Below are 25,882 nucleotides of genomic sequence, written 5' to 3'. Positions count from 1 at the left end.
GAGAATTAATATTTGGGGACAATTGGCAGTTTTTACCCACATAGATATTGTTAAGTATCTTCTAGGGCTTTGAAAATGCCAATGAACATCTTATGTGATCTCTGTAGAGTGTCATCTCTGTAGTAGAACATTAGGAAGGTGAAGAACTATCTGGGAAAAGAGTGGGGATGGACTTTCTCTGTGTCTTTCCCATAACACACAGCTTACATCTTACACTGAGCACCATAAGTAACCACTCTATCACTGAAGGCAATATTTAGAAATATCCATGTTGGGTTCTGATAAAATGCCAAATGCTCTCTTTTATGCTGTTGTCCACAGCTCCTAAGGGACGCTCTAGGCTTTTTCTGACCTGCTTTTCTTCCTGAAGGCATTATGACCAAGGTGGAGGGCCTAGCATCTCTGAAGGACAAAGCCCTCCGGAACAGGCTGTTAAATCTTCCCTGACCAGAACGAATCTCTACATTGTCGACATGAATCAGTGTTCTTTAGGGCTCATTAAACTGGCTAAAAACCTTTGCTACTCCAGGGAGATGATTGCACATTGCCCAGTGAACACTCCTCCAGATGCTCAACCTTGTCACCTAGGGTGGGCGAGAATCTAGGGGAATGGAACACATGTGAACCCTCTGACCTGAGGAGACAAAGGAAGTGACAATAGGGAAGAACTGCAAGGGGACATCTGCCACTTGGTAGAAATGTAATTAAAAACTGGTGAGAGAAAGCTCAGAGAAGTACCCAAAGGCAAAGATTTTATTACTTTCGAGTTTTGACCAAGGCCAGCCTTGCTGGTTAGTGTAATTCTGTAGGAATTCGTCTCTCAGATAAAAGGACATTTTTCTATGGGACGTATTGCCTTTTGTCTATTATATTTGTTTGTCTGATGTATGTACCAGTCATTATGTATCACTGCTGATCCCTGAATGCGGTGGAGAGTAACTGTTCAGAACAGAGGGACTTGGGGCGGACTTTCTGGGTTTCCATCTTGTCTCTGCCACCTACAGACTTTTCTCAACTGCTGTGTCACGTCCCTAAATTCCTCTTATTTAAGAAATAATAATACCTGGCATTTATTGTTTATCATGAGCCAAGCATAGTGCTAAGAATTCTTCCTGTGTGTTCCATTTACTTTCACAACTACCCTGCCAGATAGGGGCTTATGCTTTGGAGTTAGCCAGGCCCAGGTTCACGTCCTGGTCCTGGCTCTGCCTCCCACAGGCTAGTGATCTTGAGCAAGTGGCTTAGCTTCTCTAATACTTGGTTTCCCCAACTTAAAGATAATAGAGTCAGCCCCAGTGACCTAGTCGTTAAGTTCCACATGCTCCGCTTTGGTGGCCTGGGTTCGGTTCCCAGGTGTGGACCTACACCATTTGTCTGTCAGTGGCCATGCTGTGGCAGTGGCTCACATATGAAATAGAGGAAGACTGGCAACAGATGTTAGCCCAGGGCGAATCTTCCTCAGCAAAATATATAAATAAATAAATAAAAATAATAATCATAACTACCTCATAAAATTGTGAGGATCAAATGAAACAATATATGTATGGTACCTAAAAGTGAATAGCACATAATAATAACTCAAAAAATATTAGTCATATCCCTAATTTCTTCTGGCCAAGAGGATCTAGAATGGGTCTACAGCACTTTGATAATGCAGGGTGCGGTGCGCCTGTGGGCACGTGGCCATGAGTGTGAAGCAGTGATTCTGGAGGTGGTCTCCTACATGTGTCGGACTACCCATGTGCCATCCGACCTGATGATGACTAAAGCTTTCTGCTCCAGGAGAAGAAATGGCACAGGTAATTTGTGAGATTTGCTAATTATGAGACAACACCGTGGCAAATACTAGAATGACTGTTTCAAGACAAATCAATTTCAGAATTATCCCAAACAAGATAAAGCAAAGAAATACGTGGCTTAAAGTCTTAAATTGCTCAATGTAACTAGATTGGACAGATAGTCTTCAAATTTTCCCATGAAATAGTCATATCACACTATGAGAAATTCCAGTCTAGAAGAAATAGCTTCAAAGTGTGCTAAATAAGTACTATATGAAAACAAACGTAAAGAGAAGTTTCACATACCATTAAAAAGAGACTTTTTAAGAGAAAATAGTAATAGAAAATGGTTGTGAAAATTCAATTTTCTCATTTCAAGGTCTTTGTTTTTTAAGCAAAGGGAATAAATATGGATTCATATCCTGTGTATGCTTGGTGTAAAGTTAATTCTTTCCAGTTCCATTTTTGCTAAAGGGATTTTATATTATGTGAATGTCTCTTTCTCTGTATGTGTGTAAGTTTGTGTGTGTGTGTGTGTGTTTTAGACAGAGAGAAGATGCCTACCTCTGTCTAAAGACCAATATCAGACAATATGAACGGAGAAGAAGAAAAACTTAAACTATTATTTTACACTGCTTCTGTGGCTGTGAGCTGTATTACAGTATGTGTTGTTTGTCGGGTAGATGTTTGCTAACATCTTTCATCTCACAGCAGGGACTGAGGCTGTCAGTTTTCATTATAGCCTGAGATCACGTCACAAGGTTTTCCTTAAACTAACCCTTTACAAAAGAAGTTCTGATTTTAACATACGTATGGGTGCATCAAATTTCCCCAGGTTTTCCTAGCGCTTCTGGGAATATCTAACATGTGTACTGGGTTTGTTTACCACAGAGTTAAAGTAATACGTTTAATCAACAGTACATAATACTATATTAAATTAGTGGTGCCTGTATGAGGTGGAACTCCCCCACCCTCATCTGATGTCACCGTGTTCCCGATTTTGTGAGTCTATGCCAGCTGGCTTATAATGAGAAGTATGCCGTGTGTGCTTTCTGATGCTGTGCCTGTAATTCTTTAAGGCTATCCTGGTAGATGTCCTTCCAGGATCTTTGATGTGTGATTACGTGGATGTTGTTGCTGTGCATGGATTGGCCTTGACTACGCTCAAGCCCCTGGCTCATGGGATCCTGAAACCCACACCAATTTGCAAGGGAAGAGGCCTTATTCCTCTTCTTGGTGGTCATCATATCTCCCTGCCTTTCGTTAAGCTAGCCCAGTAAAGGAAGACCAATTACACCACCTGCATCCTCTGGAGGTCTGTTTTCCTCCTGAGTCTGAATATTCTCTCCTTCTGTAGCCTCCTTACCGCGTGCTGACGTTTTTGTTTATTTGTTGTTTGTCTACCATAGTATCTTCTTTTTTTCTTAAACATTGGCACCTGAGCTAACATCTGTTGCCAATCTTTTTTTTCTTCTTCTTCTTCTCCCCAAAGCCCCCCAGTACATAGTTGTGTATTCTAGTTGTGAGTGCCTCTGATTTTGCTATGTGGGACCCGGCCTCAGCATGGCCTGACGAGCAGTGCAGTGTGCGCGCCCAGGATCCGAACTTGCAAAGCCCTGAGCTGCCAAAGCAGAGCACGTGAAATTAACCACTCGGCCATAGGGCCGGCCCCCGTAGTATCTTCTAATAGAAGCTAAAATCCAGGTTCTCATCACAGAAAATTATTCGTCTATTATACCTTTGTAATCATTTTAGTTTTTCAAAAATTATTTGTTTACACTTCTATGTTCAACAGTAACTCTTAAATCAAATTAAGGCAGTCTACATTCATTAGTCATTCATTTCTTTCAGCGTATGTAACTAGCCATTTTGAACTTTTCATAATATGTGAGGATTTTTCAGTGGAGAGATAGTGAAGCTTGGTTGGGATTTTCTTCCTGGTAATAGTTATAATCAAGGCATATGCTCTTTAAAAATAAGAAATAATTGTATTTCATATAAGATTCATAATCACAAATCTCTTTTATTAAGAGCTAATAGGTTTCACAAATTGCCTACCTTCTTCAGCTCCTGATGGTATTTATAACTGCAACTCCCCTTGCTCAGCTGGAAGGTACTGGATCATGCAGTTGTTTGTGGCTGGCATGTCTTTCTGATTGACTGATCTGTGTCTGGGTGACCATGGAATGTCATTTATTAATTTTTTTTTTTTTGTTTGGTGAGAACGATTTGCTCTGAGCTAACATCTGTTGCCAATCCTCTTCTTTTTTGTTTTTTATTTCTGCTTGAGGAAGATTAGCCTTGAGCTAACATCTGTGCCAATCTTCCTCTATTTTGTATGTGGGTTGCTGCCACAGCATGGCTTGATGAGTGCTGTAGGTCCACGCCTGAGATCCAAACCCATGAACCTGGGCCGCTGAAGCAGAGTGTGCCGGCCTTAACCACTATGGCATGGGGCCAGCCACTAAATATTTTGACTATCACCCCTGAGTGGACATAAATCAGGCCTTCCCACACTGCATACTTGTGAGGTCTAGTTTGTCTTTAGTGGTTATAACTTAACCACTACTGAGTAGGTTGAGAGTACATACATTTTTCACCTCAGTGCCTTTTAGCCCATCTCTCTAAGGTTCAGCTGCGGCTGCTCTGTGCCCTTAGTGCACAAAGAGCATTAGTCAGAGTTGTGAGCAGGACGTTTTTCTCTTCATGAAGCCCTCTGTTCAGTCTCAGAGTCCTTCCTACCTTCTCACTTTCACACTTTTTCTAAGGCTGTTTCCTCCTGCAGAGACAAGTACATCCCATCCAGAGGGTTGTAGACCAGAGAAGAAGACAGATGCATAAACACATATTTAATTATGATAGAGTGAGGTGTGTCCCATAAAATAGCATGGGATGTCCCCCAGGCAGAACGTCAACATGATTTACGTTGCTGGAGCACGGGGGTAGAGTGAGTGTGCCTAAGAAGGCAGGGGCTAAATGCCATTTGATGAAGTCTGGACATTTTCTTGCAGGTATTAAAGAGTCCCTGAAGGGCTTTAGGCAAAAAATCTTGCAATTGGATTTTCACTTTAAGAATACAAACTGTTACAGTGATGTGGAGAATGGATTGGGGTGGAGACAGGGGAGCAAGGCCAAATTTGGAATGTAGAAGACTATTGGTAGGCTGTGACAATAATCCACATGAAACAGAATGAGACCCAAATTAAGGCAGTGGCATGGAAACAAATTTGAAAGATACTTTGAATGCTGAATCAACTTGGTGACCGATGGGATGGAGCAGTAAAGGGGAAAGAGACCAGCTTGGCTCCCTGGTTCTGGCCCCTGTGATTAGGTAGGTGATGGTATTACACTGCGATCTTGGGAGGACTAGGTTTGCCCCAAGGTGGGGTTTGGGACAGAGAAGATTCAGCCTCCTCCATGGAGCCTTTCCTGATTGACCTAGCCAGAAGGAACCTCTCCCTCTTGGAGATTTGAAAGCTCTGAGAGATTGCATCTTATTTAAGATAACCAAAGAAAAATCTGATGGGAAAATTGAAGAGCAGCGTAAGCCTCTTTCTGCATCCCCTTTGCGATAGAAGCTGTTACATTACTAGTCATGGACAGTGGGCTATCTACACCCCAGGGTGTGTACGATAAGGGACTGCATTGTCTGTACAGAATTTAAAACACTCAATGCTTGGTCTACTTTTAATTATCACCATGTACCAGCAATTCTGAACGATATCAGTGATAGAATACTCTTCCTCTTAAAAGTATTTTTGGTCTAAGTTCTAAATAATTACTAGGGTTACTGCTGGGTTTTAATAATATGTATGTAAGCTTCAAATTAGCACATTTTTTTAGTACTTCTCCTTTGATAAACAGTGCCTTATATATGAAAGTTAACTCAGAGAACTTCCTACTTTTAGAGCTGGCCCTGGGCACGTACAAATTCAGCTGCAAGTGGTCATTTCGAGAGTAAATTCACAGTGTTCAGAAATCACTCAAGCTTGCTCCAGGCAGTTGGTGTACCCAATATCTGCGTTTATACATGTTCCTGAATTTAAACAGTAGATTTTAAATAAACAATAATACCACAGTGATTATAAAGCCAAAGAAACACAATGCAAGTGGCTTTATTGCTTTCATTCTATGCAATCATTTTAAATATTTACTTTTTTACAATTTAGAACAGTGAAACAGTAGAAACTGTGAGGTGTAAGTTTTTATTAATTAATATCTTTACAATTGAAATTGAAATGTATTATTCCCTTTAAAGTGTTAATTGTTTTAAAATTAAAAAACGAATCAAGAGAATAAAATTTACATTAGTGGTACAATTTCGTAGTTGCCTAAATTGTATCTTTTGTAGAATTTCAGTTTCAATAAAATTTGCTTGTTGGTTGCTGGAAACTTATTTATATAAATGACTATGTCAGACGTGTAACTAAAGGACCAAAGTTCACATTATCCAGGTAGATATAAAAATTACTAAATAAATAGCTGTGCGTTTTTCCTTTTTTGTATTCTAATATTACTTTTCAAATTTTGTTTAACTTGCGTGGTTTTATATATGGAGTCCAACAAAAGAAAATATTCACTGTCTGTGTTTCTTTTATGGCCACTTTATTGTCTGTTTCATTTCATGATCATTTCTGAAAATATTTTTCATATAGAGAAGAGGGTTGTAAAAATAATGCTGTCTGGATATCAAATATGCTAGCTATGTCCTGGCCATGGAAAATACATACTGTAATAATACAGTAGTGGTTTTCACAAGAATTTTTAAAATGAGAGGCTTCCTAAATCTATAGTGACTTAAACAGGAATGCCTCATCATATGAGAGTCTGGGGATGGTGGAGGCTTCATTCTTTTACTGCTTGTATTTATTTAATTATTTTTAGCATTGAAAATTCCCTACTATCAGATATGAATGTTTGAGGAAAATGGCAGGAACAATGACATCAGGGACAACAATAACTAATGTTGGCTGATAAGTCCCAGCCAAAGCAGCTAGGACCTTCATCCCTATTCAGACAATGTTTATTTGACAAGACGAATTTCCTGGGAACAGCTTTGGCTATCCTAAGTGTCATGAGATGGATAAACATTATTTAGGATGAGCAACAAAGAAATGTCAACATACTCGTCAGATGGGAAATTGGAATTGTGCCATTTAGCTGAGTGCATCATTCCTGCACTCCAAACATCAGTTTTGGTCTCAGGGAGATGCAAGTGTTAATACCTTCTTTGTACAAAGAGGGAGTACTCTTGATGACTTCTATGCCCATTGGCCAGCCTGCATTCATCTGTTCGTTCTTCCATGCAAGAAAAATTCCTATGCCAGCCAATGTGACAGTCAATGATCCTCATCCTGCTGATAAGAATATGCAAGAACCACAGTGATGTTTCTGTAATGCCACTGCAAGTCAGTGATGTGGTCAGGACTAACAGCCAGCTCTCTTCTCCACTCCTAACCCACTTGGTGCATTCCTCCCAAGCTAGAAGTGGAAGGCATGTTCAATTGTGCTACTAGCATTGGGTGACAGCTCGATGGCTAAATGAAAAGGTAACACATTGTAATGGTGAGACTTAGAAGTGATTTTATAGTGTCAGTCATACACTGAAGGAGGTGAAGTTGTGTAAGAAATCGAGGACCAGTGAGAATGGGTGCCTATCTCACCATCACACAATATGTTTGCATTTGAATAGTCATGTTCAAATGAATATTCTCGTTTTTAGCTATTTACATGACCTTTATAAATATCCCCAAAGAATCAGGCTTTGTATTCTCTCATGGGTAAGCAAAGTTTAAACTTCTCCCACCTAATGCTTATTTAATTTATTCTGAAACAACCATTGGTCTCCTACAATGCCACTATTTCAGAAAAGCATGATCCAAGTGTATATCAATTCCCTGAATCTTCCATGAGATTCTTGGCCTCTCTGCATTTGCCCTTCCATTATCTCAGTCTTAAAATGACTCCCTGTCCCATTCACTGCTCTGATTATCAACGAGCTACTCATTCACTAATGTACAGCTCAAATATAACCTTTCCATTAAGATGTGCCCCAGTAGTCCCAGCTGAAGTTAATCTTCTGCACACCTAAGCAGAGTTTGCACTTGTTTATGGTGTTATTTCATTCTCCCATTTGTCAAGCATCTCTATTTCTCATTAGAAGGCAAGCCCCTTGAAGGAAGGCACCTTGTCTAATTTATTCCTACACCCTCTAACACCTAGCGTACAAGATCCTTCTGAACCTTACTTTCAGTTTAGATAAACTGGAAGAAAAAAAGAGTGGTAGAGAGTAAATTTATTCCAGAAAAGTGGCCTTGTTAGTTAATCTTGTCTCACCAATTAAATGAGAAGCTCCCTGAGAGCAAGAAGGTCTTTGTCGCTAACAATCTTGTTGTTTTTCACAATGCTGGCATGGATATAGGGTCCACAAACTATGACTGACTTATCCAAGTAGGTGAAAGTGAGGTTAGGAGGCTGAGATAGGCTACTAACTTGGTAGAGAAATGGACTTCTGGAAACAAGAGTTTCACTTGGCCTATCTACCTCCGACCATATTGCTTTTTTTGTGATAAGTCTAACCACATCCAGGTGTTGTATTGTTAGGCACTTCCTTTTGGTAAATTATCTCATCCTTTCTCTTCAATTTTTTGAAAACCTCATCCTCATAATTTAGCTTTTAGTTTGCTTTCATTTTTATTCTGAGTCTTTAGAAGCAACTGAATTAGGAAGGATTAAAGTGAACTTGTTTGAGGTCTCAGAGCAGCTATAATATATAAATATGCAGAGCTTCTAAAAGTTTTCTGCAGGTCTTTTGTCTCAATCTGATTCCTGCAGACTCAATCAGGTTATAATTATTCTGAGAAGGGACTGATGCGATGTGAGCAGAATTATAGTGGGAGATTTATTGAGTGGTAAGAAAAAGCTGAAAATGAGAATATTAATGCTGGCAAGGATGTAGAAATAAAGTGGCACCTTATGTTACGTACACAAGTACGTGGAATGCAGGGCTGAAAGTTGTCCTCTGGTTCAACATCTGACTAGCTCTTAGCCCTCTTTGTCTTTAAAAGAGAGTTTTGGCTATAATCTCAATCATACTTATGTCATCAAAACCTATGATACCAGAAATCTATTAAGAAGAACGCTTGAAGATTATTGAAAGAAATGCATGAAGGGAATTGATTGGATATATTGCTGAAAAAGCAGTTCAAAAATAGAGAAAGACAGAGCCAAGAAAGAACTACAAGGATGTAGGAAAAGAAACTTAAAGAGAAAACACTCTTAAGACTACGTGTTTAGTTTAACTCTACTAGAAAAATAAAGAGATATAAATCACTACAAAATCCTTAGCTAAAGGGATTCATGGCTTCTTTTAGTTATTTTATTTTGCCAGTTCTGGAGTAAAATGTTCTATGATTTACATACACTCATGATGTAACTGATGCAAAAAGGTTAAGTGGTTGTCAAATTCGTGCCACTTCTCACGCTCATTTACGTGAGTCTCAAAGGGCCAATACAGTGCAGCATTGATCAGAGAATGAAAAATTCCACATAAATGCATGTTCTAAGGAATCGGGGTTTGCCGCTTTGGAGATCAAAACGTTCTTTGAAGTAACCATTTCTGATGAAATTCTTTGTAAAACGTATTGAACACTTCCTTGTTTTTAAAAGTGGATATATTAAACGTAATTTAAAGTTTTATTCTTGGTTCAATCTTATCATTATGAACATAGTTATTATTCTGTATTATACAACATGATTATGGCCTCTGGGCTAATTAGGATATGATAATGAAATTGTAAGAATTACGTATAAAAATGAAATAAAATTTGGATTTTGCTATATCTATTTTGTTTGCTTTTTCATGTATTTTAGTTCTCAGTTATACTCCAGATGTTGAAGTTATCATATATACTTTCATAAGTTAAGGATAACAGAACTTATTCCATGATACGGAGAATTAAATTTTTTTTCTGCGCTGCAGATTTTCTATACAATTGGCAATTACTAATTGATGGTTCATAGAAGATAATGGGAAAATCTGTTTCCAGGAAAAACTCTCCCACCCAAACAAAGAAAGGCATATTTCCTGTATGTTGGGCCAGTAGGCAGAACTTCAGAAAGAGCTGAATCACTGCTTCTCCTCCCACTGGGAAAAAAAAAAAAAATCACATTATCGCAGACCATCTTATCTTCAGACAGTTATCTTGAGTTGCATGTCTCCTACATGGAAAAAGTCATGGGAAAAATTGCAAGGCGATATTAAAACCATTGGAAAGCAAGTAAAGAAAAATTTTAATGCCAAGTATTATAGGGAAATAATTGTCTACAAAATTTCTCTCTCACTCCCTGGAGTATACCAGAGCTAGTAATAGAAAATGTGATTACTGCTCAAGAAACGTTACAGAGGAATGGCTAATGAATTATAGAATAATGGACTCCAGTATGAATTTAAATCTTGATTGTCGTAATTATTGACATATAATTTTAGGCAAATTATTATTTCAGTTTTCTTATCTGTAAAATAAAGTTCATAATAACATATATTTTTTTCATTGTGAGGATTAAATGAGTTAAAATATTTAATGTGTTTTTAAACAACCCCTGGGATATAGTAAGTAATTGAAAAGAAACTGTTATTATTATTTGTACTAGCTGAAAAATAAAATATAATTTTATAGGAATAAAAATATCAACAATATTTTGGAAATTGAGTAAATTATTGAGTAATTGAGGAAATTATTTATTTTACTCAACAAGTATTTATTTGGTGCTAACTGTGTGCCAGACACTCTGTTAGTGAGGGTTAATTACTGGAAAATGTTATCTGGGAAAATTATAGAATTATGCTTGAAAAATCTTTGTTGAAGTGGCAAATGTCTCTTCCTTCCAGAAGAGATTTGATTTTAATTTTGTTTTCATCTTTCAGGGGGAAAATCATGTGATATACAGCTTTACATTAAGAGGGACTCCCTACACACTGTCTCAGTTGGGAGTCCATTGCAACTGAAATGCCCTGTATCATACTGTGCAAATAGACCTAACGTGACCTGGTGCAAGCTTGAAGAAAAAAGCTGTTCATATCTTAGGAATAGACCTCAGACGCACACAAGTTGGGAAGCAAAGGACAATATTTCCATTTTTGTTCTGCATTTTGATCAAGTACTTGTTAGTGACAATGGATCATACCGCTGTTCTGCAAATATTCCACCTGGAGTCATTGAAAGCCACTCAATAACCGTTATTGTGACAGGTGAGTTCTAGACACTGAGACTACCTAATATTTTTCTCATTATGTTTCAAGGAAAAAGAGGACCCAGATTCTCAAGTGATTATGTTAGATGCTGAACTCATGTAAAACATCAGAATACTGCCACACCTCACAGATTGTGATATAAGTGCACATACATGTCTGTGTGTATGTGTCTTGGGATTGAGTGAATTAGAGAAGAGCAGAGAAAAATATAATAAAAGTTATTGTTCTTGCCTTTAGGAGGTATAAAATTTATTTGGTAAGTCCAAAAATAGATCACTGAAATATGGAAAAAGTTACAAAGTGAATACCATTAGTAGGAGACAGCTTTCTATTCTCTGTTTTTGTTTTCTTTTTCTTTTATTTTTCCTTCTATTTTTCTGTCCTTGACTTTTACTGATACTAATTCCTCAAAGTTATGTTTGTGGAGCTCAGATAGTTACATACTTGTCAGTAGTTCACAGTTTGCACAGAAGGCAAACAGAACACAAATAACCTGACTCCTGATGAGTTTTAGGAATATTGATAGCTTTAGTTGCCTCCCCAGTCCTTCTCCATAGGCCCTCAATAGGCTGAAACATCAGAGGATGGACTGATTGAGGTTAAGCTGGGCAAAACAAGGCTAAATGAAACATGGAAAAAAAATAGAGAGGAGTAGAGGAGAGTAAAAATATATTTGGTTAATGAAAATCCCACAGCTAACATCATACTCAATGGTGAAAGACTGAAAGCTTTCCCCCAAGGACAGAAACAAGACAAGGATGTAGGCTTTGCCACTTCTGTTCAACACTGAACTGGAAGTTCTAGCCAGAACAATTAGGCAAGAATAGAGAAATAAGAGGTATCCAAATTGGAAAAGAAGAAGTAAAATTACCTCTGGTCACAGATGGCATGGTCTTATATATAGAAAATCCTTTAAAATCCACAAAAACTACTAGAGCTAATAAATGAATTCAACAAATTTGTTGTATGATCAACAGAAAAATCAGTAGCATTTCTATACAGTAGCAATGAACAATCTCAAAAGGAAATTAAGAAAATAATTCCATTTATAATAGCCTCAAAAAGAATAAAACACTTAGGAATGAATTTAACCTAAGAGGTGCAATACTTTACACTGAACAAAACATGGCTGGAAGAAATTAAAGAGGATGTAACTGAATAGAAAGACAGCCCATGTTCATGGATTGGAAGATTTAATATTGTTAAGATGGCAATATTTCCCAAAGTGAACTACAGATTCAATGAAATCCCCATCAAAATCCCACCAATCTTTTTTTTCCAGAAATGGAAAAGCTGATCCTAAAATTCATATGGAATTGCAACAGACCCAGAGTAGCCAAAAAAATTTTGAAAAAGAATACTGTTGGAGGACTTAACACTTCCCTATTTCAAAACATAATACAAAACTACAATAATCAAAACTGTGGTAGTGGCATCAGGATAAATACATAGATCAATAGAATGGAATTGAGAATCCAGAATCAATCCATACATCCTTGGTCAACTGACTTTTAGCAAGAGTGCCAAGATCACTCAACGGGAAAAAAATAATTTCTTAAATAAATGGTGCTGAGACCATTGGATAGCCACATGCAAAAGAATTATTTGGACCTCTATTTCACACAATATACAAAAAATATGTAAAAATGGATCAGATATTTAAATATAAGAGCTAAAAGTATAAATTCTATGTTTATATAAAGCTAGAATACTATGTTTCCTTAGAAGAAAATATAGGAGTAAATCTTCATGATCTTAGATTTGTCAATGGTTTCTTAGATATGAAGTCAAAAGCATAAGTAACAAAAGAAAAAAACAGATAAATTGTACTTCATCAAAATTAAAAACTTTTGTGAATCAAAGGACACTACCAAGAGAGTAAAAAGACAACACATAGAATATGAGAAAATATTAGCAAATCGTATGTCTGATAAGGGACTAGTACTCAGAATATATAAAGAATTCTTACAACTCAACAACAGACAAGCAACCAAGTAGAAAATGGGAAAAAGATTCCAAATGGCATTTCTTCAAAGAAGATATGTAAATGGCCAATAAGCACATGAAAAATGCTCAATGTCAATAGTTATTAGGGAAATGCAAATCAAAACCACGAGATACCAGTTCACATCCACTAGAATGACTAGAATTGTGTAAAAATGGAAAATCACAAGCGCTGACAAGAATGTGGACAAATCAAAACCCTCATACATTGCCAGTGGAAATGTAAAATGGTACAGCTGCTTTGGAAAACAATTTTCCAGTTCTTCAAAAGGTTATATATAGTTGCCACAGACCTAGCAATTCCATGTCTAGGTAAATACCCAAGCGAAATAAAAATACGTGTCCACGCAAAAGTTTGTACATGACTGTTTATAGCAGCACTATTCACAGCAGCCAAAAAATGGAAACAATCCAAATGTCCATCAACTGATAAATGGTTAAAGGAAATGTATATCCACACAACAGAATATTATTCAGCCATAAAAAGAATCAGGCACTAATACATGCTACAACGTAGATAAACCTCAAAAACCTTATTCTGAGTAAAAGAAGCCAGACACAAAAGATCACATATTGTATGATTCTTTTTATATGAAATATCCAGAATAGGAAAATTCATAGAGATTGAAAGCGATTAATGGTTAACAGAGACTGGGAGAAAGGGAGAATGACGAGTGACTACTTAATGGGTATGGGGTTTCTTTTTGGGGTGATGAAAATGTTCTGACACTAGATAGTGGTGATCATTGCACAACGCTGTGAATGTCTCAAAATACTACCGAATTGCACACTTTAAATTATTAAAATAGTAATTTTTATGTTATTTGTATTTTACTATGATAAAAAAATATATTTGAATCAAAAAAGATCACCTTTTAATTATAAGAAATGAGATGGAGTTTCTTTTGTGGCCCATAAACTGACCTTGAAGGTTATTACAAAAGAGAAATATCAAAGAGGTTTGGTGCAGTGGTAGCGTGTCTGAATCTATATGTAGCCTCATTTGGTTACTTCTATGGACTCCGTTTACTTGGATGCATACATTTTGTGTTTCTTGAAAATTAATTTATTATTTTACACTCAGACTTCAGAGTCAGATTTTAAACTCTCTTCAAGTAGCCCAATGAAGCAACCCTTTAAATCTCTTTAAAATCCTTTAAATCATGTTAAGATCTGTGAAAGCAACCTGATGAAGAAACGCTCAGTACTCTAGTGGTAGCTGCAACCCTCTGCTATGAGGCACAGAGATGTAAAAGGGATTTATGGCAGAGTTGGAGACTCTGTATTTGCAAATTTGAGGTCAAACTCAATGCTGTTGCCTGTGACCATTGATGCACTGGCTTATAAATCTCTTTAGAATAGAGGCTTTGTCTTAAACATCTGCTTCTCTACAAATAGATGGTATAGTGTCTGGCACATAGTAGATGCTCAATAAACATTTCTTTGTAAATGAATTAAAGAACATAATCTATGCAAAGTGAAAAAATTGCCTTTAACAACCTGGAGAAACCTATATTGAGGATGTATGGAATGAATACATTTCTGGAGAGAAATTTCACTATTAATTTAATAATGAGATAAAATACCGAATTTTTTAAGAGTTTTTTTAAGTGGCAAAATAAATGATAAAAATAAGCAAAACTTGCAAATCATTACCCTCAGAATATTAATTATATTATTAAATATAAAATAATTAAGTGCCCTTAGATAATTTATATAATGTATATTAATATAATATATAATAAAATTAAATGCAGTGGTATTGAGTCCATTTTCCTTGGAAGACAAGACTCCTTGTGTAACTTAGTCTTTCTTCGTGGGAACCAATCCACTTCTGTACAAGAGGAAGGAATTTAGCCAGGGTCAGAGGCAAGCTAATAATTACTTATGGCACAGAATTCTCCCAGGAGTGTTATGGTTTCCACTCTGTCCCATATTTGCGTTATTCTATGAAGACTACAGATGGTTGTCGTTTGCAAAATTTGCATAAAGGTGCCTGTTCTAGGGATCAAGTCAGGGCTGGAATTAGGATTAAGAATCTGGCTCCCTTGGAGAGGAGGGGCCTAGCTTCAGGGGAAAGGAAGCAGTGTTCTCTCTTAAACCCTGTCCCCTGAGGGAATATGCTTATTAGAGTCTGACTCTTATTAGGGTCAGAGTGTGAAGGATGAAATGTTGAAAGGGAAAGTCTAAGAGCTAAGTAGGAGACGTGAAGGGCCTTTGACATTTTTCGTTGAAGAGTGCTACTCCCCTAATGTCATACTCTCATATCTTTGTTATCACTTTGTTAATTAATGCTCCTGACCCCCTTTGGGAATTTCCCGGGGTCTTGACCTTAGCCTTCTATTCTTGTCTGTCAACAACCTTCCACTCTGTGATTTGTTGCCTCCTTCAGCTTCTATGAGCATCTCACACCTTCATTATCATCCTTTTAAATATTCTGATTAATTGTATGGAATGCTTGTCTTTGGTGTTTTGCCATTTTGGTCCACTTCCAGCCAAAACCCGTCCTAATACACTTAACTTGCTTAATAAACTTCTTTCATAATGTCACTCTTTTATTGAGTCCCCTGCAGAGACTCCTCAGTGCTTATAATATTAGGCTCATGTTTGTTAACCAGAGGCTTTCCACAGTCCAACCCCACTGGCCTTTCTGGATTGTTTCTGGATTCCGGATAGAACCTCTCAACTCCAGCCTAACAGCCCTCCTTGCCATTGCCATGCTTCCACCACAGTCCTTCCTATGTTGCTCTCCCCCTCTGTAGGACACTCATTCATCTGCCTCCACCTATCAAAATTCCATGCCTCCTGTCAAGCCCAGCTCATTTCCCAAGTTCTTATTGAAGCCTTCCATGTTAACCCTAGGGGGAAGGGATTTCTCTTTTCTATCAATTTTTATGCCATTTAAGGTCTCTGCCTCTCATTCATCACTTACTGGAGTAATATGGGCAAGTGTCTTTTATCCCATGAAGGATTATAATGTCCTAGGAAGTGGTAACTGTCGTATTTCTCTGGTCATCCCTGCTTCCTTTACAAAATTCAAATGAATTATTTAGGAAATGGCTTTGAACTGGGCTTGAATTTTTCCTTTAATGAAGTGATGAGAACAAACATAACAGAGAAAGGGTCAAAGGAAAATTCTTTTTCCTTCTGTACCTGGGAATCCTCAGTAAACTGAATATGAGGTGAGGAGAAAAATATACTCCAGAGTTATATTTAAGGACCATGACTTCTGTCAATCAATTTTGGAGGTATGATAAAAAATATTCCATTTTCTCCCCTTGAAATATCTTTTGAGGATATTGGAAATTTTTCTGTTTTGTATCGTACTCTCCTTTGCGTTTTATGTTCAAGTTAAGAATTGATCCATGTAAGAACAAAGCTCTGACAGAGTGAGGGCTTGGATGCTTTTGGAAAAGTAATATTCTCCCAGAATGAAGAAAAGCACTTTGCAAAGCAAAGTCCCAGGGGAAAGGCTGGCAGAGCTGGGATCAGTCGCTGGAACATGCATTGACCTGTAACTCTATCCTCCCCAACCCACCCTTGGTCCATCCCTGATTAGGAACTTCACAAAGGCAGGTGGCCATCACCTTAGCAGGGAAGTGGGAATGGTGTGAGTGACCAGGATGTGAGAGACACAATCTTTCCTTCAGCTTGTCATCAAAAGCATCCTTTCCGCGTGGCCTTCTACACTCACTTGGAGCACCTGCTGAATGTGTATATTGTTATTCCAAGAGCCAAACGGAAGCATACAGGCTGTCTTCCGTCCTTATGCTTATGGAGTGGGGAAGAGAGAATGAACACAGACAGATGAAGGTTGTGTTGTAATTATACAGTCTTTCTTTGAGCCTCAAAATAAACCCAGGGATTTACTTCGTGTCCGTCACGTTGAGGTGATGATCTGCCAATTATGCAAATTGCCTTCGAGCTGTATCATTGGATTCTCTGTTAGTGTGCAAATGCAGGAGTTTTCTCAGAGACTAGCTCTGATTTTGGACAGACCTGAGTATACGCCTTCACTGTTTTCACCGCCAATTTCAATTCTTTATCGTATTTTTCTGTTTCAGAACGGACTCAAAACAATTCAGAACACCCTCTAATAAGTAAGTATCAAACTAGTCAAATAAAATTAAGGAAACTAGAATGTTTGGTGGCTGGAGAAATAATACAAGTTGGATCTTCTTAACTAGGTGCATTTGTTTGCATCAGGTTATCTGTTGTGGGAACCTTACCACAACATACACTTCCCCGAGACAGCTATGTCTGTCACTCCTGACAAAGACTGAGTTGCTTGTCCAATCTAAGCAACAGCTGCAGCATGAACAATGCAGCATTTGTTGCCACTCTGAATTACCAAACCTCTTTATGCATGGCTCCAGTAGCTCCTGACCACCTTTACCCCAAAACCAAGAATATGGGGAAGTGAATATCTATATGCTAACATATTTAGAAATAAAGCTTTCTTGCATTAAAAAAATTAACGCAAGTATCAAATTAAAGATGTGATGTACTCTGACATTTTCTATTCTATGTTTCATTTTTTTTAACATTATTTGAGATCTATTAAATTATTTCATGACCCACTAATAAATTGCAACCTACCAGGGACAAACAGGGCCTTCATGTATATTAACATTGATCAATAATAATGAGTACTACTTGTATGCTCAGCAAAGCATATTTGGAGATACCAAAGTTATTTTGAGATCCCAAAAGTATTCAGTATTTGGAGATACCAAAGAGTTATGAAGCAACAAAAAGGCATTGTGTTAAAGGAACTTTAATTTAATATTAGAAATATGTTGACTCGAGTCCCAATTGCCACTCACTAGCTGTCTGACTTTGGGCATTCTTCGCAAGGCAGGGGAGTGGATAAAAATAACGGCTTCCTTACTTTTCTTAAGTGGTAAATATGAGAGTTAAATAAGACAAAGGAAATGAAAGAACTTGGTGAAGCACTTTCTGAGAACTGTTATGGATATTGTTTTACAGGGGATTAACCCTAGCAGATTAAAGAATTTTTGCAAAAATTAAATTATAATGCAGAGCCACCTACACATGCTCAGCAATAAAGCAAGTGGGTGAGAGTCCTGAGGCCTGGGGTTCTTGGGGAAGGCCTCCTACAAAAGAAACAGAAGCATCAGCTGGAGGTCTCTTTCATTCAAGTTCTGACAATGCTGAGGGTGTTGCCAATCCTACTATATTTCAGATTTCCTAATGTCTTTAGCATTGACTAACATTTCAGATGCAACCAGTGCCTCAGCAACAACCTCCAAGGAAGAGACAGCGGACAAACGATGGATCCTGTATAGTTTTCTTCCTTTGGGGGGATTGCCTCTGCTCATTACCTGTTTCTACCTATTCTTCTGCCTGAGAAGGCACCAAGGTGGGTTCCGTCTCCCTCTGCTGCTCTGTGCCATATGTTTGGGATTCAATTACTAGGGACGAGAGATTTTTAGTTGGTCCCTATTGTTTTCTTTCCCAATACTGTGTCATAAACCATGGATAATGATTTCCTGGGGGACAACTCATCCTTCTACGACAAAGCCAAATGGATTAATTGAGCTCCCCTTTAGTCACGGTAAATCATGCTTACCACAGTGAGGTGCTCCAGGCAAGGTTTGTGGTAAGAAGGGCACATTGCTGGGACTTACTCATTCTACCTGTGTCAATCTTAGGTTTGCATGAGGAGGAGCTCTTCTAAACTTCAAGAGTGTTGAAATAATCTCAGATCAACAGGTCTGATTTGAGTTAGTCTGTCTGGTCCTCTTTTTCACAGCCACACCACATCATGCAGTCATACACGCCCTTGTCTAAATGAAGACCCAGTGTCCACAGAGGAAATTCATATGCCTGTGCTTTCTGTTGCCATCACAAACACATGCTTTAACTGAGCCCTCACCCAACAATAAAGCATTTGAAAATGTGGGTTTGGCTATGATGAAAGAGATGTGATATTTTGAAAACAATTCCTTTCTGCCTTTGTAAGAATTCCCTCAATGTCATGAGTGAACACTTAAACACAGTAATGGAGAGATATTTGGAGAATTCTTTCTTGTTTTTTTTTTTTATAAATACCATGTATTGAGTGTTTTCTTTTATTTTTTTAGATTGGCACCTGAGCTAACGACTGTGGCCAATCTTTTTTTCTGCTTTATCTCCCCAAATCCCCCCTGGTACGTAGTTGTATATCTTAGTTGCAGGTCCTTCTAGTTGTGGCATATGGGACGCCACCTCACCGTGGCCTGATGAGTGGTGCCATGTCTGCGCCTAGGATCCGAAGCAGCAAAACCCTGGGCCACCGCAGCTGAGCGTGCGAACTTAACCACGCGGCCACGGGGCCGGCCCCTGGAGACTCCTGACCTAGCTCTGGTCTAAACCACCTCAGCTCTCCCTCTTCCTCTTCTTCTACGCCAACTCCTCCCATCCCTTTTCCCATAACAGCAGCCACAGTCTAACTATAGAAACTAAGCTAGACAGAGCAACCCTTATTTTTGCCACAAGAGAAAGCTTTGTCTGGGCAAAAGTGCTTCTGGTGTTTTGTGGTGAGCACTCTCGGAGCCCAGAACCTTCTCAGAATGCTGAGGGAATCCTCTGTAACCCCAACTCCACATCTGCAACTCCGAGGCCCTTCCCATGGTCGCTCTCCAGGTTTCACCACTTTTCCTAAGGCTGCTGTAACTTATCTCAGAATTTCAGGAAAAGAGGCAGGAGTAAATCCTTTGATTTACCACATCCAAAGCCAAATAGGCAACAGGAGATCCTGGCTAGGTAGGTGACAGGACAGCAGTTTGTCTGGCACTGAGTACAGAATGTCCCCAGAACAAGGATTTCCAGCCTTTTTAAAGTGATGTGCTAGATTCTGCTCCTTCCTCTTGGATGTGCCACAGGGCTCTCTGCAGTGAGAAGTGAGGAACCAGTGAACAAAACGGGCAGCATAGTTCTCACAACTGGGGTGTGTGTGCCATGCTAGTCACAGCAAATAGACAAGTCGAAACTAGTAACAACGCTGGTAGGCAAGTGGGTAAGCATGGTGGGAAGGCATCCCACCCCTGCTCTGGGGGCTGAATTTCAACCTAGCAATCTATTTCGTAACCCATATTCTTACCACAACCCTAACTTGCAGGACACTGGGGAAGAACTTTGTGGTGTTCTTCATTCCTTTTGGTTTCTTATTTTTCTTTTTGAATTCCAGGGAAACAAAAGAAGCCTTCTGATACAACAGGAAGGGAAATTAACCTGGTATGTTTAGTGTATCTGTTAAAACAAATGCAATCTGTGTTATACCACGTCAATATTTCTGTTTCTTAATGTAATGAGTCTGTGTAACACTTATCGTATGCCAGGCACTGTTCTAAGTACTGTATTTATCGACTTACTTTAAAAATGTATTTATTTTACATTCACCTCCATCTGCAAAGATTGTTCAGGATTAACAAGTCTCATAATAAGTGGTCCTTTGGAAGGGCGTGGGTGGCAGTAGAGACCCTAAGCAGAAAAGTCAGAGACTGAATTGTATTACCTTGGTTCTACTCTTGGCCAGTTATGTGACCAGGCTATTCATTTATCCTCACAAAAATATCTTAAAGTCTTTCGGGAAGAGAGTTGAGAGTTAACGAGAGAATAAACTATAAACAACCTCATAAAACAAGGTGTGGTTTCTTGACAGATCACACCAGCAGATAAAGAGGCATGATCACAGGTCCAGTTACTATGCAAAGGTCCCTCGGGATGTGTGTGGGCTCCTTGAGGAAGAGACTTCCCAGACAAAGGGCCTCTTGGAGACCGTGCCAAGTTTTCCGAAAAGTTCTTAAAATATAAACTTAGGCCTTTCTTTTGGGTTCAATATTGTGTAAATATAGAAACCCAAAAAAGAATGCAAGATGAGGCAACATATTTCTGAAAAAAATTTTATGAAGCTTTTTTGTTAAAAACAAATAGTCGTAAGTGAGGTATTGCAAAGGACTTTGGGGGGGTTGTTTCAATACAGAAGACTAGAGATAAAGATGCAGTAAACTTCTTGAAATTTCCAGAAATACCAGAGGCAGATACAGCCAATAATTCTACATATAATATTAAATGGCATTCAGCATTCCCCACCAGGTTGCCTAATTTTAAATCAAACCAAATACATTCAACTTGATAAACTTGAATTAAGGTTTTAGTAAGAATCAGTAGGCATCATTGCGTTAGATGCTAAGGTTTCATTTCCTCAAGTAGGGGCATTTTCTTAAATATTATTTCCTTTCTTTCTATAGTGAACAACAACAAACTACATTTTGTTACAATCAAATCTGAGAGCTATGAAACCATTTAAAAAATAATTTACTGTCCAAGCAAAGCCCCGATTGGTTAAAATGTAGTTATATTTCTTCCTGCGTAAGCAGGACAAATTATTTATGATTTGAAGTTGAATTCAGGCGGGGTGTTTCTGTTGTTGTAATTATTTGAGAATTTAGTTTTAAGGTGTTCCTGTCTTTCACAGGAATTCACAGTTTTGCCCTCATATGAATTGTGAAACATTTCAGAAAATAATCAAAGAGATGCCATATTAGATCTTTGAGACTAAAGATTTCTTAAGAAGGAAGTTGTATGGGAACCAGTGGAATAGGAATCCACAGTAGAGAAAGCAACTGGTAAAAGGTTGGCAGGTACATATAAAAGCCAGAGTTCCCAACTTATTCCAGAATGGTCCTTCAAGGGTATAAAAGTGCTCATATACTAAAAACCACTGAATTGTATATATTTTTTAAAAAGTGCTTTGTAAACCATAAAGTGCCATACAAATATAGAATAGCATAGTGCCTCAGTGTCTGTCATCTGTACCCACCACAGCATGGTGCACCAGCCACGTGGCACTCACCCACTTTGATGAGGTGCCACAGGAGAGGTCCAGCCTCAGAGTGCTGTGTGTGAAAGAGCCTTTCACCCTACTCATTCTAAGAATGTTTTCCATGGAAATGAGCCATGGGTGGGGTTGGGAGCCAGATAACTGAGTTGACAGACTTATACAGACTGAAAAGGAGGACAGGGACCTTGTTGATATATTGAAGATTTATGGCTGTGTTTTAGATCACACGACAGTCTTCTCCTGCGCTCCTCCAAAGAGACCTTAACCAGGCTCCTCCGAGTGGAGACTGGAGCACTTTCCTTCCTTCTGAACCAAGAGACTGGGAAGGTTAGAGCAATCCCTGCCTCTTTCAATTATCCAGCCTTGGTGTTACCTCCTGAGCAGTCACCCCTTGGAGGGAGGCAGTGTACTCAGGAGTCAAACTCCTAGCTTCTCAGGATAGAGCCAGACATGCTCGTGTGGTAGAACTCTGCCAAGGAGGTGGGGTAGACATACTACTGTGTACATCACAGTGTGGACGACAAAGGACCAGATAAGGCACATAGACTATCAGACTGTGGACCCGATACCTCAAAGGAGCTGGATCAAACTTCAAGGACGTAAATTGACTGGCAAAATTGGGACTAAAAAATTTGAAATAACAACCCTTAGCATTAACATGATATCTTCATTTTTATCAGGTGGGCCCCTTGTTTAGCTTGGAATGACTAACAAATAACTGAAGAGAGTGCAAACCATCAGGACCCATTTTATTTTTAATTCCCATAGTTTCACACTTTTCTCAGAAGCTTTAAGGTATTTGACCGTCTTTGGAAGCGTAAAAATGTTCTTGTGATAGAAATACCAGTTGGAATATTTTAGAACTTTTTCTAAGCTTTGGCTCCCCCCTCCTCAAAACTGACAGCAGTTTTCCAGTTCCAGGTTTCAAATCATAATAATACGTCTTGGATAACCCATAAAGTTTATTCTTTCTGCCCTCTTAGAGGATATCTGTTCTGCTTTATCTTTAATCATTTTATTCTAAACTATGTTAATATTATCCATTATATTGTAAGCTGCCTGAAGTCCTTGTGGAATATGTTACGCTTCTTTCATTAATTTTGCCTATGTTTTTCATCCTGAGGAAGAATCGAAAATCGTTCTGCAACCTCAAAAGTGACTAATAATACAGCACAAAATAACTATCTGAGAGGAACATAGTGGTTTTTGTCCTTCCATCCTTTAACCAGCAAGAATCTGCTAAAAAAGTAGATGTCAGCAGCATATTGAGGAAGAGTAGATTATTTCTCTCACTGTATAATGACTCAGTTTAGCCTACATTCATAGTTCACTAATGGATATGCATTATCACATCCTTAAGTGGGACTTAAAACACTCTTTTCTTCTCTTATAGGCTGATGTTCCTCAGCCCTTTAGGAGTGAGCACACTGAAGTGGGCACCAGGCAAAATTCCCAAACACTGCCATCAGAAACTGGAATTTATGATAATGACCCCCTGTTCGGGGTCCAGGAAGAGTCTGGGGTTTATTCTAACCCATGTCTGGAGGACAATAAACAAGGCATTGTTTATGCTTCCCTGAACCATTCCCTCGTTGGAATAAACCCAAGACAGGCAAGAAATGTGAAAGAAGCACCTACGGAATATGCCGCTATATGCGTGAGGAGTTAAATCTGGTCCCGGTCTCCAGCCATGACTACAGAATGATCAGCATGTCAGCACCATTGTCTGAGCCCACAGAATGTCAAAGAACATTCCTTGACCTGAGAAGTTTCACTTTAAGGAGGTTCATGTTGGTGCTTGGGTCTTAAGGGTCCACAGGACAAATAACTAAAATTTCTCCCAGGTGCTTCTTTGGGAGCCTTTTATACTATAGCCTTGAACAACAAAATCTTCTCTCTGAAACTATGTGATATCCTGAGTAGCAGAGTAGTAGAACATTTCAATTTAGCTACATTTTACCCAATATACAAACTCAATATTTTCTTTGGACCTATCAGAGACATGAAAGGAAGAGAGGTTTGTGTTATCTGGATCAGTTCGCTACACTCTCTTGAAAAATAATGTCCCAATTAACTAACTAGTCATAAATACAGAAATGTTTATTTCCAGTCAATCTTCCATAATAAGAAATTATGCTCTGTCAATCTAATACTGGGGTTTCTTAAATGTAAAGGAGAAATAACTTTAGATTTGGTGATATTACAAAAGAATGGAAAGAATAAATGGTGCAATAAAGATGTGGAGTACAGCAACTGGAAGCGAGGTAGATGTTCCCCATATCTGACAAACAAGTGCTTATTATATCCGCCCTGTTAGATTGCTAAGCAAACATAGGTAGTCATGGAGCAACTAATGTATGGTGCATTTATAAACAAAATGGTGACTCAGTGTTTGGGTCACATAGACTAATATATATGAATGTGACATAATGCTGCTGAATTAACATACTTACAGGTATCTGAACAGGTATAAAAATCAGTGAGATTATTGTCAGGCAAGGGCAGATCGATGGCTTAAACTGCTTCATGGTTGACCTCATAGCAAATTAAAAGCACAATTAATAGAATGGAGAAAAGTCCAAAATATTTAATTGGCCTGTATAGGTCAACATACTTTCATTCGCCACATCTGTGTCTTGCTGTTCTTCTTATTAAGGAAGAGAAAATCAGATAGTGAAGTATTACAGTTTGATAACCATTCCTTTAAAAATACTGAGGTTGCAGCTACTGAAGAGTATAGCAAGAAGAGATGCTTCCAGATTTTCTAAATTTCCAGAGTTCTTGAGTCTAATTATTTCAAAAACAGCCTACAACTTTTTTCAACAGCTTGAGGCTATTCAGGTTCTCAGGTGCTGCTACTAGTAATACAATAGACCTCATACAAAGTGGATAGCAAAGGTTAGGACCCATTTGAACCAATGTGTGAGCTGCTGCACAAACGAATGCGGGGGTGCGTGTGTGTGTGTGAGTTAGTGCGTAGAAGGAAGGGTAGGTGACTTACAGAAATTGTACAAGAGAAACTGACAAGCTGAAGTTCTATTTCAGTTCGCTAAAGAAGCTCAAAATATAGAGTAAGCGGGTCATTACAAAAAAATGTATGAAAGTAATGTATGAAATTATGGGGACAGGAGTAAAATTTTTTGTCCCAAAAGATGAACTTGAGATTTTTGTGGCCAAGCTTTTCTTATGTAACTTTGGCATTAAGATTTTGCCCCTTAGATTGGGGTTACGGGTGTTGTTTTAGAGTCACTATTTTCTAGCCAGTATGATATCGTTAAACCTAGAATTTTGAGTAACCCTAATTCTAGGTAGACTCTTTTAGCCAAGCTGCATTTTTGGGAAACTTAGGTACAAAAGGCGTATTAGAATAGCTTCTTGCGGTACTCTTAAAAATAGAAACAGGAAGTATGGGGAGGATGCATTTTGCTGTCCTTATCAGATAAACTCACAAAGCTGAACAGTTCCTTCATAATCTTCTTGAATTTAAAAAACAAGATATTTCTGTCTATTGTTTATAATATTCTTAGCATGCCTTACAGTAAAGACAATGTTGATAATGATTTCATCTCTGTAAATGATTTATATATGTATTTGTACCATCCTGCCAAAATCATAAATCATTTATGCTTTTATTTCTTCTTAATAAAAGGTGTCAGAGTTATATATGTATTTCCCAAATAAATCTATTTCAGTCTTATTTACATGGCTTATTTCATTAATGAAATGTGAGAAAAAGAATATGTACATAACTTAATGATTTTCCATGAATTTTAAGATTGTTGGTTGTTCCCAATAAGAAAGTAAAGTTATTAAAACTTATTTGGAATCAATTCGGTATTGGCTTTTGTATCAAAAAATGCATGGGTGTGAAATAGAAGAGTGATTCTCAAACCTGATGGCACATGAAAACAGCCTGAAAAACTTGTTAGATTATCAACCTGTTGATTATCAACTCCCAGCACTAGAAGTTCTAATTCCGGAGATATGGCTCCATAATTT

General features: G+C 38.2%; 1 protein-coding gene across 1 annotated transcript in view; it reads left to right on the top strand.

Moving 5' to 3' along the window:
• The window catches only part of BTLA (B and T lymphocyte associated), a 29,781-nt gene extending 4,220 nt beyond the window's left edge, over positions 1-25,561 (top strand). Inside the window, exons 2-6 of the mRNA XM_046659208.1 lie at positions 10,705-11,028; positions 17,100-17,135; positions 18,278-18,418; positions 20,228-20,274; positions 23,277-25,561. Coding sequence (XP_046515164.1) covers positions 10,705-11,028; positions 17,100-17,135; positions 18,278-18,418; positions 20,228-20,274; positions 23,277-23,552 — 824 coding nt within the window. The 3' untranslated portion in view covers positions 23,553-25,561. The remainder of the gene's footprint in view (positions 1-10,704; positions 11,029-17,099; positions 17,136-18,277; positions 18,419-20,227; positions 20,275-23,276) is intronic.
• Positions 25,562-25,882: the final 321 nt, after the last annotated feature.

The sequence above is a fragment of the Equus quagga genome, chromosome 4, assembly GCF_021613505.1.
Source record: "Equus quagga isolate Etosha38 chromosome 4, UCLA_HA_Equagga_1.0, whole genome shotgun sequence".
Classification (NCBI taxonomy): Eukaryota; Metazoa; Chordata; class Mammalia; order Perissodactyla; family Equidae; genus Equus; species Equus quagga.
Note: the sequence above shows the minus strand (reverse complement) of the source record. Positions and strands in the feature narration are given on the sequence as shown.